General features: G+C 33.9%; 1 protein-coding gene across 5 annotated transcripts in view; it reads left to right on the forward strand.

Annotated features, from left to right (window-relative positions):
- Positions 1 to 14,805, forward strand: part of UBR5 (ubiquitin protein ligase E3 component n-recognin 5) — a 136,744-nt gene extending 121,939 nt beyond the window's left edge. For all 5 annotated transcript variants that reach the window (XM_072734125.1, XM_072734121.1, XM_072734122.1 and 2 more), the window contains 10 exons: positions 463 to 607; positions 1,526 to 1,656; positions 3,224 to 3,284; positions 5,205 to 5,380; positions 5,606 to 5,690; positions 7,045 to 7,200; positions 7,743 to 7,856; positions 9,207 to 9,351; positions 10,567 to 10,652; positions 13,629 to 14,805. In XM_072734125.1, coding sequence (XP_072590226.1) covers positions 463 to 607; positions 1,526 to 1,656; positions 3,224 to 3,284; positions 5,205 to 5,380; positions 5,606 to 5,690; positions 7,045 to 7,200; positions 7,743 to 7,856; positions 9,207 to 9,351; positions 10,567 to 10,652; positions 13,629 to 13,841 — 1,312 coding nt within the window. In that variant the 3' untranslated portion in view covers positions 13,842 to 14,805. The remainder of the gene's footprint in view (positions 1 to 462; positions 608 to 1,525; positions 1,657 to 3,223; positions 3,285 to 5,204; positions 5,381 to 5,605; positions 5,691 to 7,044; positions 7,201 to 7,742; positions 7,857 to 9,206; positions 9,352 to 10,566; positions 10,653 to 13,628) is intronic.
- Positions 14,806 to 15,973: the final 1,168 nt, after the last annotated feature.

Genomic DNA, 15,973 nt, shown 5'->3' on the forward strand with positions numbered 1-15,973 from the left:
CTTTTTGAATGAAATTGGAAGTAGGCCTGTAATGAGAGCGTCTCAATTATGGACTATTTTTAGAAAAAGTTTTAATATTTGGGTATATGAATAGCAACTAGACTATTATTAAAATGTTCTGCTTTAAAAACCCTGGGTCAATTGAAATTATGTAATCTAATATTTTTTCCAAAATTGTCTTAAATTTTATTTCTGGCAGTTGTGTTATACTTAAGCCTCTTAATTTTTTTCCTGTTAGGGTGGGTGGCATTTTACTTTCAACTAAAATTTCCAGGAAATGTGGATGGATTCTTGATTTCTGATATTTTATGGTCCTGTTCCCTTAAAGTCAAATTGAATTATGCATTGCAAATTTATTATAGATTTTTAAGTAGCAACATCTAGAAGATCTTTATTTCCCAACCATCATCTGTTAGGCATTACAATGGGCATGAAATTCAAAGAGCTTTGTTGGTCTTTCAGAGACTTTAGAAGACAGCTTTCCATTGACACTAGGCCCTTCAGACCAGCCTCTGAAGGGAATCCCAGTGATGATCCTGATCCTCTGCCAGCACACCGTCAGGCACTTGGAGAGAGACTTTATCCCCGTGTACAAGCAATGCAACCGGTATGTATGGTGCACTTACCTACCTTTTAACTGACTGTGCCATTTTTGTTTTTGAATTAAAGTTGGCATTGTAAAAATGTTAGCTACTGGCAAGCCATGTGGTTGAGGACTGGTAAAAAGGAAGGTTAAGAGGGAAAGCAGTAAAATTTGCTGGAGGGTAGCTTGAGGTTTGTTTTTTCTACCTATGGCTAAGTTGGCATTCTACCTAATAAATTTCTTGTGTGCTAAAGAATTAGCTGTGCATTTAAGTTGTATCTTTATTTGTATAAATTGTTACAGACTTGTACATTGAAGTAGACTTTTTAGTTAATAAGCTGTAGCTAAAATATATTACAAATAATATACTTGATTGCTGTTAAGTATTGCTAGAAGATTTTTAACAAACTGGTTGTGTTTGTTTTCCTTTATACATAAATGTATTTGTTTTCCTTTATACGTGAATGTATTTCAAAAAGAGAAAATAAAACCAATCATAGTTCTTTCAGCAAATCCTTAGTCTTAAATGTAGGTATCTTTCTTTTCTCTCTTCCACTTCTTCCCTCCCTTTCTTTTCTTCTATCCTACATGTAAGAAATGTTTCTGGTCTGAGGGGGGAAAAATGGAAACCGAGTATTTGCGTGTTTACTCATGGATAGCAGAAATGTTAAAAGGCTTGTCATAGAAACTTTACACTAGCTTTATTTTTTATTTTTTATTAAACTAGCTTTAATAAGATACCAGAGTTCTCTATAATTAAGCTTCCAGTTTAATAAAGTACCTTACTGGTTCAGAAATCTTTTCGTTATCCATATGTCTTACATTTTCTTCCTTTTCTTCTTCTTCTTCTTTTTTTTTTTTTCTTTTTTAGATAAAAGACTGTTTATTTAGACGAGAGGTTTCACAGTGTAGGTGCAAGTAACATTTGTTCATTGTTTTCAGGCGTTTGCAAGTAAAATTACTGGCATGCTTTTGGAATTATCCCCAGCTCAGCTGCTTCTCCTTCTAGCAAGTGAAGATTCTCTGAGAGCAAGAGTGGATGAAGCCATGGAACTTATTATAGCACATGGACGGTAATGTGTATAATTGGGGAGGCATTTCAGTTTAAACATTAAATACTTTATTTTTAGGATGGAGGTGCTGCCATACCTTAAAATTTATACTATAAGGTACACAATAATTAAATGTTTTTTTAAGAGATGGCTTAAAAACCATGAGATGGTTGAGTTTCACATGTGTTGCAAAGTTAGAATTTTAGCAGTAACATAGGTTCTAAAAATCTTTTATACCTGATACTTAAAAATTACTTGTAAAAAGTACATACCAAATTCTCTACCAGAATAACCCTAATGGCAGAGGCTAGCTTCTTCAAGGAATCAGGGTATAGTCCCTGAGTTCTTGCCATAAGCATGAAATTTCTTTTAGATCTCCTTATTTATCTTAAAAATCCATGCAAGTTTTTGCTTTCTGTTGTGTAATAGATTTGTTTTACGTTAAAACTAAAAATACCTAATAGTTAAATTCTTTTCCCGAGGTGACAAGTAAAAGTGACATCAGGAAAATATGCCAAACTTATTCTGTGCCTTCTATTGTAAGGCTAAATACTCAGTTTGAAGCTTTAGATGTAAATTTCTGTCTTTTCTTCCTAGTCATGATTTTGTACAAGGAACCTAGATTGGATAGAATCCTAGAAATGGATAAGTGGGTAGGCTAAAGCACTGAAACTTAACAGCCTGTTTCATAGCCTTTGAATGGTCCAAGCCAAAAGACTATTGCTGGAAGTTTAGTTTCTTTGGTAGTAATTACCATTTTTCTTCTCAGGATTTTAATGTACTGTTTCTTCATTCCTTTTCCTGTCTCTGGAAGTAATCAGCACCCCGATAGAACTTATGAGGAATGTGCATTTTGATAAAAAGATTTTTTTATGTAAGGTTGCTAATTTTAGTAGTATTTTCTGTTGACTGCAAGTAATTTTCTGTTGACATGATATTGATTCCTTTCAGCTGGCTATATAAAGTGAACAGTGAATTTATTCATATTCTAGAAAAATTAAACAGACTAAAGAATTTGATTCCTATGGTGACTGCCTTCTTTTTTTTTTTTTTTTTTTTTTTTTTTGGTTACTGCCTTCTGAGCATTTTTTCGTTTGTTTTTTTTTTTTTTAAAGATTTTATTTATTTATTCATGTGTGTGAGAGAGAGAGAGAGAGAGGCAGAGACATAGGCAGAGGGAGAAGCAGGCTCCATGCAGTGAGCCTGACGTGGGATTTGATCCTGGGTCTCCAGGATCATGCCCTGGGCTGAAGGCAGGCACTTAACCGCTGAGCCACCCAGGAATCCCAGCATTTTTTTGTTCTTTTATTACAATGTGAGCTTGAGCTTTTAGTCCCCCTGTGAAGACTGCATTTATATTTGTCTTAAATCAGGTAGCCCTTAGCTTATTATCTTGAATCACACACGTAGCATCTAATGTTTTTTTGTGTATATAATACTGATTTCTCTTTTCCTATAATTGCACTGCCTAATAAGTGTCCTGAATATTTTTAAAAATATATTTATAAATTCAAATGCATGTTTCTCTACACTAAATTGTAGAAGTCTCTTTTATCTGGAATGTGAAAGGTTTTTGGTTTGTTTTTAGGGAAAATGGAGCTGATAGTATCTTGGATCTTGGATTATTAGACTCCTCAGAAAAGGTACAGGTAAGAGATGTTTTGTACATGTGCTAATAATTGGAACTCCAGTTTAGCACAGCCTGAATTAAGCTTTAATTTAGAGATGTCATGAATTTCTTAGGGCTTATTCCTCAAGAAAGAAATGAGTGCCAAAGCTGCAGAGAACATGGGGCAGCAGTAAGGAAGGCTTTTTTAGCACATTGACCTATTTCATTCTTAAGCTAAGAACTTTATTGCCAACCATGGTGGAGCAGACCTGGTATAATCTTCTCTGTTCACTGATTAAAACTAAAAACTAAACAAAACGTGAAAAAGAACTGCCTGAGGATTCTGAAAAGTAGATGATAGCACACATAATATAGAGGGAAGTCAAATTGAAAAATGCCTGGTATGGCATTGTTTCAGGCAGGAGAGTAACGTTGGTCCCTTTTACTCCCATTTTAGCTGGAAGATAGAAAAGGCTTTGAGAACTAAACTCTAGTATAAACAATAATCCCAATGGTGCATATGCAGGGCAGACCCAAAAAATATAATAAAAGGCTTTGAAAATTTGTTATCAGAACTACTGCACACAGATAATGACACTTCCAATCTGAATCTAACCAGGTTGATTGCCTACAGAACCCCAAAACATCAACCTTCTCTCTTTCATTTTAACAAGACTCAGAGTTTTACAACTTAATATTCAAATGGCTAGGATACACCCCAAAATTATTCAACATACAAAGAACCAGAAAAGACTTAGTTCTCCTGGTAAAAGAACCAGTAGGTGCTAACTTAAGATGACCTACTTGTTGGGATTATCAAAGACTTTTATCTCCTATTCTGTGAGATAGAGGTGTTTTTATCTCCTAGAACATGAGATAAAGTTAAGCACTAGTGAACCGAAAGAGGCTCATAGCAGAGAAATAGAAACTTTCAAAGAGAGCCAAGGGAAAAGTTTAGAATTAAAAGTACATCTAAAAGAAAAAAATTCAGTAGATGGGTTATTAGTAGAATAAAGGTGATAGGAAAGTGTCAGTTTAAAGATAGAAATTGTCCACTCTGAAGAACAGAGAGAAGATTTTGAACAAAACAAGTTCAGGAATCTGTGGGACCATATCAAAAGATCAGACATCCATGTCATTGAAGAGGAGAGACTGCTACAGGAAAATATTTGAAGAAACAGCAGCTGAAAACTTCCCAAATTTGGTATAAGACATAGATTTTATAGATTCAAGGTGGTCCGTGAACCCTAAATAGGATAAAGTGAAAGAAAACTATGTTTATATATAATTGAATTGCTATAAAACTAACCAGCCAAAGAACAGTGCCTTACATATAGAGAACCAGTGGTTTGAAAGACTGGATTTTTTATCAGAAAGGTACTGGCCAGAAGGCAGTGGATCATTCATTCTTTTCCCCCTAAATTAATTAATTTATTTAAATTCAGTTTGTGGATCTTTCATTCTTAAAATGTTTCAAAAATTGTCAATCCAGAATTCTATATCCATCAAAAATCTTTAAGGAATTAGGGTGAAAGAAGCTACCAGTTTCATTAGCGATTTTAAATGGACAGAGAAATTAAAGATTTAATAGGCATGAGCTTTATATATCACAGTTCTGAAAGGATCAATTTAAAAGTTTATTTACACTTAAATATAAATGTTGCTTTGCCTACCTGACTTCGCTTTGAATGATTTTAGACAACTAGTTCAAATATTTTGTTTTTAAAATCAATCTTGGGTTGGGGATGCCTGGGTGGCTTGGTTGGTTAAGAGTCCAAGTCTTGATTTCAGCTCAGGTTATGATCTCAGGGTCCTGAGTTGAGCCCTGTGGTATACATGGAGGCTACATCTCCCTCTCCCTCCCCCACCCTTATGTATGCACATGCTCTCTCAAATAAATAAATAAAAACTTAAAAAAATAAAATCAATCTTGAGACTTAATTTGATGATCTTTTATTAGGAAAACCGGAAGCGTCATGGCTCTAGTCGAAGTGTTGTAGATATGGATTTAGATGATACAGACGATGGTGATGATAATGCCCCTTTGTTTTACCAACCTGGAAAGAGAGGATTTTATACTCCAAGGCCTGGCAAAAACACAGAAGCAAGGTTGAATTGTTTCAGAAACATTGGCAGGTAAAATAACTCTAATCTTATATTTGAATTTTTAAAAATTTTCAGTTTGAGACTTTTCTAAAACATTCGTTTTTAAAATGAATATATGTTCTTCATATTGATTAGAAATGAGGTTGTAGAAAATTTCTCAAAATACTTGTGTATATATTATGTATGTATGTGTGGGGTTTATGTGTTTTAGAATTATTTTCAAATTTAAATATATTTCCCTGTTTTTATTTTTAGGATTCTTGGACTATGTCTGTTACAGAATGAACTATGTCCTATTACATTGAATAGACATGTAATTAAAGTGTTGCTTGGTAGGAAAGTAAGTGATTTTAATGAACCTAACTGCTTTTACAATTGCAAGAATTTCCTATTATAGCCATTATATAAATCATTTTCAAACATTTAATGACATGGGAAAAAAAAAATCTCAATACATGGAGGAGATAGCATAGCAGTGTGGGTGACGCAGGTGGGTGTTTGGGAGTATCTGACAGACCTGGATCTTGATGCAGACAAATCCCCTGACACCTATGGCATATTTTCCCATTTATAAAATGGTAAAACTGTGAGTGCCTGGTAAGTGCTCAAAAGATTTTAACTATTATTTGTTCAAACAGGTGGTAGTGGAATTAGAAGTAGTATTCTACTGAAAAGAGCATTGTTGGCTTCAAAAATATATGTAAGATGTACAGGAGGGAGAGGGGACAAAAGAATTTTGAGAAAATACAATATAGCATGCTTGATATTTATCTCCAAGTGATAAAATTAGCTTAATTTCTTAATGCGCTTTGACAGTTTGTCTGCCTGTACATTCTATTATAATGGGCGGAGGCAGGGAAGCTACATCCTTTAAAACTTATGTATAATACTAATTATGCACTTTTCGATTTAAAACACAACTGCCAGTGTTCCTAAAGGTATTATAAAGAAATTACTTGACAAAACAATGAAATATTTTGGTCTTTTCCAGCAATGTATATCACACATGTGATATGAATTAGAATGTTAAGCTGTAGTCTAATAATTTTCTTCAATCAAACCCACTGATGAATAGTTTTCTAATACAGTATATCATTATATATGTGTGTGTGTGTATATATGTATGTACACATATATAATGATGTAAAAACCCTGACCCTATTGAATTCTTAGTTTTCCAGCTAAAATGTTCTTGTACAAAGAAGTAGATTTAAAGCTCAGTAGCAGCTCAGAAATGTTGATGTGTTAAGCCTTTAACAAGGTTTATGAAAAAGATCATGGAGTCAAATAGACTCAAGTCTAACCCAATGATCTGATCTTCAGCAAGTTGCTGAATTCCTTTGAGCATCAGATTCATCGTCTAGAATTAATAATCTATATTTTAGATTATAATCAAGACTAAGTAGGATGTATATATAAGAACAAGCTGCTCAGCATAATCACCTGTTTAATAATTAGTGCAGGTTTTTCAAATAAGTTATTTTGGAACTTAAACTCCTCCACTTACTGGCCTTAAATTTTTTTTCAAAATATATATTACACTTTTTATACTTTGTAAGTTAAATAATTATCAAAGATTAACATTTTACCTTTTTAAATCAGTTATATTTAGTGGAATATTCTCTAGATCTTCAAATTAGATAAAATTCAGTAAAGATGTTTCATAATTGAGTTTCATGTGATTGCTTTCTTAGGTCAATTGGCATGATTTTGCTTTTTTTGACCCTGTGATGTATGAGAGTTTACGGCAACTCATCCTTGCTTCTCAGAGTTCAGATGCTGATGCTGTTTTCTCTGCAATGGATTTGGCATTTGCAATTGACTTGTGTAAAGAAGAGGGTGGAGGACAGGTAAAGCAAATATGTAATTTTCTGACTCTGGCAAGAGAATTTGGTTAGTCTGTTTTACTTTTCTTACATAGAAACCATTTACTTGGGGACAGAACAAGAAGCACACAAACCTACAGAGAAAAGACCTAACAGCTGACAGGCAGAAAGAGAGATGGAAAGTTAATGAGATGGACTCAAAGAAGAGTTTTTTGTACTTATTCAGGTCTAAAATTTTTGCATCTCTTAGATACTTGTCATATACAGAATTATCTTTTTATTTTTAATTTTAGAGACAGTAAGGGGGTTGGGGCAGAGGGAGACAAAGAAACTGTAAGTAGACTCTCTGCACTGAACGCAGAGCCTGACCTGGGGCTCGATCTCACTACCCTGAAATCATGACCTAAGCTGAAACCAAGAGTTGGACGTGTAACTGACTGTGACACCAGATGCCCTCAGAATTGTCTTTTAGATTTTAGAATTTTAGCACAGTGTTTTATGAACAGTGGACTTATTACTGCTTTGACAAAATTGCTTTTAAATGACAGTGCAAATTTTTTTTACAGGTTGAACTTATTCCTAATGGTGTAAATATACCAGTGACTCCCCAGAATGTTTATGAGTATGTGCGGAAATATGCAGAACACAGAATGTTGGTAGTTGCAGAACAGCCATTACATGTGAGTAACTTTCTCAAAAGTGTTCTTTGATTTGATGAGGCTGTTTGTGTCTTCATGTGTGGTAAACTATAAACTAGTTCATTGTGTATTCAGCTTGCCTATCAAAGGTTAAAATTTTTAAACCAGACTAACTTATGTACAATGTAAATTACACCTGACTCCAGACCAAGCAGTATCTTTTTTGGTAAAATGGTTTGAAAAAACCATGTAATCATCCGAAAATCAATTTGGAGTGTAAAAGTTTGGAAAGGAAATAACTACTGTTATGGGGTCCTTCTACCACCCATTTGTTTAGGTGATTAGAGGGACTCCAACACAATTATAGCCATGGTTTATTATAGCAGAAAGACTCACAGCAAGGGAAAAAAAGCACATCAGACCAAGTCCAGAGGACTCTAGGTGTAGCCTTCCAAAGTTCTCTCTCTCAGGCCATGTGCTGTCACAAAGAACATACCTCTTTCCTTCAGCAGTGAACTACAGAAACACTATACAGTGTTTGTACTTTGTAAGAGTTGCAGCCCAGGGTTTTTTGTTTTGTTTTGTTTTTTTGAAGCCAGTCCTGTAAGCATTTTCTGCCTATGCAGCCAGCCAAGATTACCGAAATTCATCACAGATTACACTGTTTGCGCAGCCTAGGCAAGCTAATAAAGCAGGGTTCATTGCTCCAGGCTTTCAAAATAGCCATATCAGTAAAGCCAAGTTTCAAGATGCCAGCCAAGGACCATGCCCCCTAGTGAGGGCCTCCTAAAGAGCCACATCAGGCCTGCTGTGTATGTCAAGTGTTCTGATCCCTGCTAGGAATAATTATGCAGGCTCTGGAGCCATACTGTCAGGATTCTAATCATGGCTACAACACCCTTTAGCTACATATGACATTAGCAAACCACGTAGTATTTTATGCCTTGGTTCCCTTCTGTAAAATGATAGAATTAAATGTATTAATAATGTAAGGTGTTTAGAGCCATTGTAATTTCTCAGTAAGCGTCTAGATTTTGGATTTGTCATTATGAGACTTTTCATAGGATGTGACAGGATAGCATGTTTGACAAATTGAAGCTATTTAATGACTAGCCTGTTAATATAATTATTTCAGTTAAATCCTGGTATATAACAATACTATTTTACTTTCAAGCCTGTGGCCTATGCATGATGCCTTTCTTTTTTTTCCCCCTCTGCCTCTTTTGAATCTGTTAAATTCAAAATACAGAACTTAATTTCTTTCTTTCTGGTTTAAAATGAAAACTAGTATTTTTAGGCTGCTAAAATTCGATGTTGGGCTTTAACAGTAATGCTACGTGGAAAATAAAGTACTGAGACTAATAAAAAGGTAATTTTTAAAATATTCTGTAGGCAATGAGGAAAGGTCTACTGGATGTGCTTCCAAAAAATTCATTAGAAGATTTAACAGCAGAAGATTTTAGGCTTTTGGTAAATGGCTGTGGTGAAGTTAATGTTCAGATGTTGATCAGTTTCACTTCTTTCAATGATGAATCAGGTACGAAATTTTTTGAATGTTTTAAGGAATAAACTAGATATACTTATAGGGTTTAGAAATGCTGTGTTATTAAGTTGTTTAAAGTTTTTTGTCTATATTTTTAAGATGATGGCTTAGCCATTAGGTTATTCTTAATTCTTTGCTTATTTTGCTAGGTTGTAAAGGATATGTGGTTGGTTTAGTATGAATACAAGTAAAAGTTCTCTGTGGTGAGCAAGTACATAAAAGGTTTTTTATAAACTAAGAAAAAATAATCCATTTGACAATTCTGTTGGTCTTTCTAATTCATTTCTGTTAGACTCTCTAATTAAATAATTTAACCACATGGTGTTTGCTTTGTAGAACTGACGGAAAGCTCACTTAGAAACAACACACACTCGGAGAATCTAGAAAGAATAGCAAGTTGTAGTAATAATCCTCCTAGAATAACATTTAGTTTTAGTGCCTGATTTGCTGGAACTCTGTTTTCAAAGTCCCATAAGCCTAAGAATAGAATTATACAGTAAAACATTGGAAGCTCCAAGAAATTCCCCATGTGTTCAAAATTACTGTGTACATGAAGGTACCAGTTTTCCTCCCTTTTTCATATTTTGCAAACAGCTTCAGCTAAATTCTAGTAAGTTATATTTGGATAAATATTGTTTTTTCTTTGTTTGGCAACATACAGATTCATTATATAATGGTTTTTATGCTTTTTAATATAATTTTCAGTGCTTGTTGAGATAAGAATTTGTCTCATTTCAAACCAAAAACTGAAGAGGGGAAGATAAATACCTCACCAAACATCCTCAGATAAGCAGCAGCATCTAGAAGTTTTTTTAGGAATGCAGAATCTTCGTTCCTTTTAGCCCTTCCCCCCAAACCTAGTAAATGAAAACGTGCATTTTAAAAAGATCCCCTAGATGATTTGTAAACTCATTAAAATTTGTGAAGCACTGGTTTAAGTTCATGAGAGGACTCATGAGTTACAGCTGGGATTAAAGCCTTGTGATTCTGAATTTTGAGGCTGTCAGTCCATTTTTCTTGGTCATCCTAAATCAGGGTTGATTAATGAGCTGTAGAGGTTTTACAATTATGCAAATAATTCCTAATACAGGAAATTAGGACTAAGACTCCTGATCCTAAATAACATTTCAATTTTATATCTATTTTTATAAGAAGTAATATTTTAAAATAACTGGTACAGTATACTGGATTTATATTCTTCATTCTTAGGAGAAAATGCTGAGAAGCTCTTGCAGTTTAAGCGTTGGTTCTGGTCAATAGTAGAGAAGATGAGCATGACAGAACGACAAGATCTTGTAAGTTAAAAATTCACAAAATTTGTAGAAGAAAAATATGAAATTTTAAAATACTGTGTATGATAACCTTTTAAGCTTGTAAACAGTGGTTGGCCATTTTAATTTTGGCTAAGGAAATTGCACAAAGGTGGATATCTAGGGCAGTTTTAGTTTTTCTACTCTAGAACTGAAAACCTGAAGTATTAAAAAAGCCTGTAAGCAGAGTGAAATGCATTTCACTGATATGCTGTCCTTAGTCCCAGAAGATAATACCGGTTTATTCAGTTGAGACATATTTCTTTTTCCCTATACTGCTTATATATGCTAGCTGCTCCTTTTTTTTTTTTTTTTTTTTTAAGATTTTCTTTATTTATTCATGAAAGATACACAGAAAGAAAGGCAGAGACGTAGGCAGAGGGAGAAGCAGGCTCCAGGCAGGGAGCCTGATGTGGGACTTGATCCTGAGACTGCGGATCACGCCCTGGGTCAGGGGCAGGTGCTCAACCGCTGAGCCACCCACGCGTTGCACAATTTTTGAATAAAATAATCTTGATGTTATCTGTATACTAGGAATAGAGTAGCTTGTGGGTATTAAGCCCATGATCTTAATCTTACCTACTCATCAGAATCATCAACTAGATAATATAAACTTTGGTTATAGAGAAAAGCCTACTATAAGTCGGTGGAATCTATGTCCAACTTTTGAGTATATAACCAAATCAACCTGTCCATTAATCTTGAAAAGCAATCTTCACCTGACTTTCTTTTAGAAATTTGAGGGACTTTCCTTACCTGGAAAAACCTGAGATCTTTCAACTCATACTCCCTGCAACATTTCCCCTCTCAAGCCAGCCTTAATTCTCAGTAACTAAAACCATACCACTTTTGGAATATATGTAAAAATGATCCACTTTCTAGATATATCCTTCAATTTTATTTGAGAGGGAAAATGGTTAGGTGTGCGGGAAAGCCCAGATACTTGGGAGTTTTCCATTTATCTTCAGTTGAGACAGTAACTTATTTTTCGGATGGGTGGGGTTCTGCATTTAGCACTCCTTAATTTTTACATGGTCCCAGGAACCTTCCATATTTCTGTACTATAGTGAGATAAGTTCTTAGGTAGTCTTAGCTGTCAGTTCTATTTTTGGTTTAGCCACTCTGGTAATTTCCATTTAGGTTGTTCCCTAGGTAGTAGATTCCATATAATTGGTCCTAATAGCATATCTGTCCTTGTTGGTTTCATGGTCAGGGTTCTTTCTGGCACCTTGTTTCTTTAAGAAAGGGTCCATATAAAACCAGAAATGATTGGCTATCTAAACCTAGTTTTAATTTTCTGTTTTTAAACCAATAAATCCTTAGTCTAGTCAGTCAAGTTAAATTTCACTACAGTTTCCATCTTCTAATGGAAGATAAAGATCTCCCTTTGTAAATGGCCTCAGAATCTCCTATAAACAGCTTTAATCATTCTATTTGTAGGGTATATCAAGGGGTATATATTTCCCTCTCCTCTTTTGGGAAGAATGCTTCACAGTTGGTTTTATCCTGATGTGTCTGAGAAGACCTGAAGGACATAAGAATATATATAATAGACTATTCAGAGCAAACTATTCTCCATGAATTATTAGTCCTGCAAATTATAGGGTATTTTGGACTACTGGGTAGTTCCTTCCCCTCTTAGTCACAGATCACTAGTAAAAATTCTGAAAAGTCGTATAGTATTTCTTTTCTTCCAACTTTAAGAATGTCCAGCAATGGTAGTTATCTATCCTGGCTAATCATTATCCATCTTTGGAGAAATTTACTTGTAAAATGAGTGGATTGGAGCAGCTTTATCTCTAGAGCATCTTTTATAAAGTTCTTTGAAGATTTTGTAGACCCTGACACTTAGAAGGGATCCTTTTTGTGCCCCCCTTCTATATAGAATTAGATGAGATTTCTCATTAAAATGATTTTCAGAAAAGCAAATTACAGTTAACCCTTGAATGATAATGCAGTTGAAAATCTGAGTGTGACTTTTGACTCCCCCTGAAACTTTACTAATATAATAGTCTACTATTCACCAGAAGGCTACCAATAACACATTGGTGTCCATTACACATATTTTGTATGTTATGTGTATAACTGTATTCTTAAAGTAAGCTAAAGAAAATCATAAGGAAAATACATTTATAGTACTGTATGTGGTGTATTTATAAAAAAAACATTTGCATGTGGGGCACTTGGTAGGCTCGGGTTGGAGTAAGCGACTTGATTTTGGGATTGTGGTTTGGAGCCTCACATTGGGTGCAGAGATTACTTCTAAAAAATCCACATGTAAGTGGAGTCATGTAGTTCAAACCCATGTTGTTCAAGGGACAACTGTAGTTCGTTTAGATTTTCTAGTCACTTTGGGATATTGGATACATTTGTCTGTTTAGTTGTATACTTTGGAATGCATTAGATTTAAAAAACTTTACCTTTAAGAAATAGGAACTGAACACTGGAAGAATATATGTGTATGTATGTATAGATCAATGAGGAATGATATAAAGTACAGAAGTTAACATTTATCTTATTTACACTTACACTGTCACACAAAGTAGATATTACTATAATAATTGTCTTACTACATTTATTTCTGTTTCACAGTGTAGTACTGAAAATACTGGGTTATTTTGCTGGTAGATAAAATGCAAAACAACTTTTTTGATAACCTATATGAATTTTTAGACTTTTTTGGAGACCTTATTTACGCCCTATTTCCACTAAAAGATACTTTAAAAGCCACTGGAAAGGCCCATTGAGAAATTGAGGTCCTGAAACATAGTCATTTTCCTACCTCCCCAACACTTTTTTCTTTTCTGACCCTTTTCAGAACAAGAAATAAATCTAAAACCCAGTTCAAAATAATAGCCCTCTGTAGGTTTTAACGGAAGAATGGGACTCTGTGTACATACTGTCAGAATTAATGTTAATCCATTAAAAGCCAAATATTGTAATTCTTATATTCCTGTTCAGGTTTACTTTTGGACATCAAGCCCATCATTACCAGCCAGTGAAGAAGGATTCCAGCCTATGCCCTCAATCACAATAAGACCACCAGATGACCAACATCTTCCTACTGCAAACACTTGTATTTCTCGACTTTACGTCCCACTCTATTCCTCTAAACAGATTCTCAAACAGAAGTTGCTACTCGCCATTAAGACCAAGAATTTTGGTTTTGTGTAGAGTATAAAAAGTGTGTATTGCTGTGTAATATTACTAGCTAATTTTGTAGATTTTTTTCCATTTGTCTATAAAAGTTTATGGAAGTTAATGCTGTCACACCCCCTGGTGGTACCTTAAAGAGATTAAATGCAAACATTCCTTGCTGAGTTTGTAGCTTACAGGCCTGAGGAGCACTAGCAACATTTGACTATAATGGTTTGCTAGTTGACAACTTCTGGGTCTAACCCCAGCCAAAGATGACAGCAGAACAACATAATTTACACTGTGATTTATCTTTTTGCTGAGGGGAAAAATGTAAAATGTTCTGAAAATTCACTGCTGCCTTTGTGGAAAGTGTTTCAGCAAAGGTTCTTGTATAGAGGGAATAGGGAATTTCAAAATAAAAAATTAAGTATGTTCTGTGTTTTCATTTTAACTTTTTTTATGGTGTTTAATTTGTGGTTGGCTGCAATTGTGTATCATGTATATGGAACTTGTAAAAAGTTCTGGACATTCAGATCTTAAGAGATGAAATCACTTTTACCTATAAAAACCACTTTTATTGCGGTTTATTTTAGCTGCATTGAGCTCTAGGATATTAAATGATATCACTAATATTTTGCATGTAATTTGTTCATTTGAGTAAGGGCACTTTTTTGTACATATGATGGGGCCAATGCACAATACTTTATCACAATCAACTTTTTTTCTTTGTATCCCTGTTTCAATGAGCAGTCAGTCAGGAGGTTACTGCACTTCAGTTCTAATCAGACATTTGTACTGAGGTATTTCAGTTATGTAAACTCAGCCTGGGCACTTTCTGATAACTGTAAAATGTTTTATAAGATCATGATTATTGAAGATACATTTTGGAAAATTTTAAATGTTCGTGAGCAGCTTAACTACTTTTGTATCTAGCCTTTTTTAAGTATCTTGTTACATTTACTTTTTTAAATAAAGAAATTACAGAAGAAATGTCAAGTAATATTGAAGAAACAATAGTTTTTATTTATGTAGTTGTACATTTTTAAACTAAGGGTAATACACCAACATGGTTATGTGCATAAAAATTTTTGATTTAAAGAAAAAGTTTATATACACATGGACTATAAGAAAGAGAAGAAAATCAGTCCACATTTTACAGTTAGCAGAGAATCCGTATGGCACTGGCCAGGCCACCTTTTCTTTTTACAAATGAGGGAAGTGAAGTGTGACCCTTGCTTGGCATAGGATGTTAACTCACTTTTACTTAGTAACTAAGTGACAGGTTCTTTTTTGATGACCCATTATGTAGCCTAGGACCAAGATCTCTAAATTCTTGTGGTTTTAGTAGCTTTATTCAATGGCCTAAGGAACACTTTTCTAAGTCTTCAAAAAGTGACTTAAACTAGTTACTTTACATATTGAAAATGAGAGAAATTCTCTGAAATCTCTTACCTTTCAAATCCTTTAAGAGGACTCCTGGCCTTTGGGATGTTTTTAATATTCAAAGGCGCTAGGCTTTTATTATATAACTTCCTCCAGAAGACTGAACCATGTGATATTCTCAGCCCTGCTGACACAATAAATATTAAAAACTAAAATGATAGTAGTGAAATTCATTGTATTACTTAAAAGTTACACAACATGCTGTATTAGATTTGTGTAAATTAACCAAAGGTTATTTTACAAAGTGAGACATTGGTTTTTATGTCTAAATGCTATTTCTGAATAAATGAAATAGTAATTAGATTAGGAGCTAATTATCATCAGTGTGTCTGAAAGAGATAAAAATTTATATATCACCTTAACTTCTGTATGCACATGATGGGATTGATAAAATATTAAATGAAAACAAACTAGATATGATTAGGACATTTGAAACCCTAATTGTGAACTTATTTTTAATAGTTATTGAAAGAATGAAAATATTTAAAATAATGCACAATGTCTTAAGTCTTCCTAAATCAAGATTTTGGTTAAAATGCTTTTAGAACTATTAAAAGCAGAGTGAGTTTTTTTTTTTTTTTTTTTTTTTTTTTTTTTTTTTTTTTAAGTAAAGCATAAAATGGTTCTAAATGGAAAATAAAGTCATGTAAAATAAAGTTCTCTTTTGGTCTTGTTTAGTGATTAAATCTAACAACTGAAAACAAATTTAGGAAGAGAAGACCAAG

This window comes from Vulpes vulpes, chromosome 13, assembly GCF_048418805.1.
Source record: "Vulpes vulpes isolate BD-2025 chromosome 13, VulVul3, whole genome shotgun sequence".
NCBI classification, from domain to species: Eukaryota; Metazoa; Chordata; class Mammalia; order Carnivora; family Canidae; genus Vulpes; species Vulpes vulpes.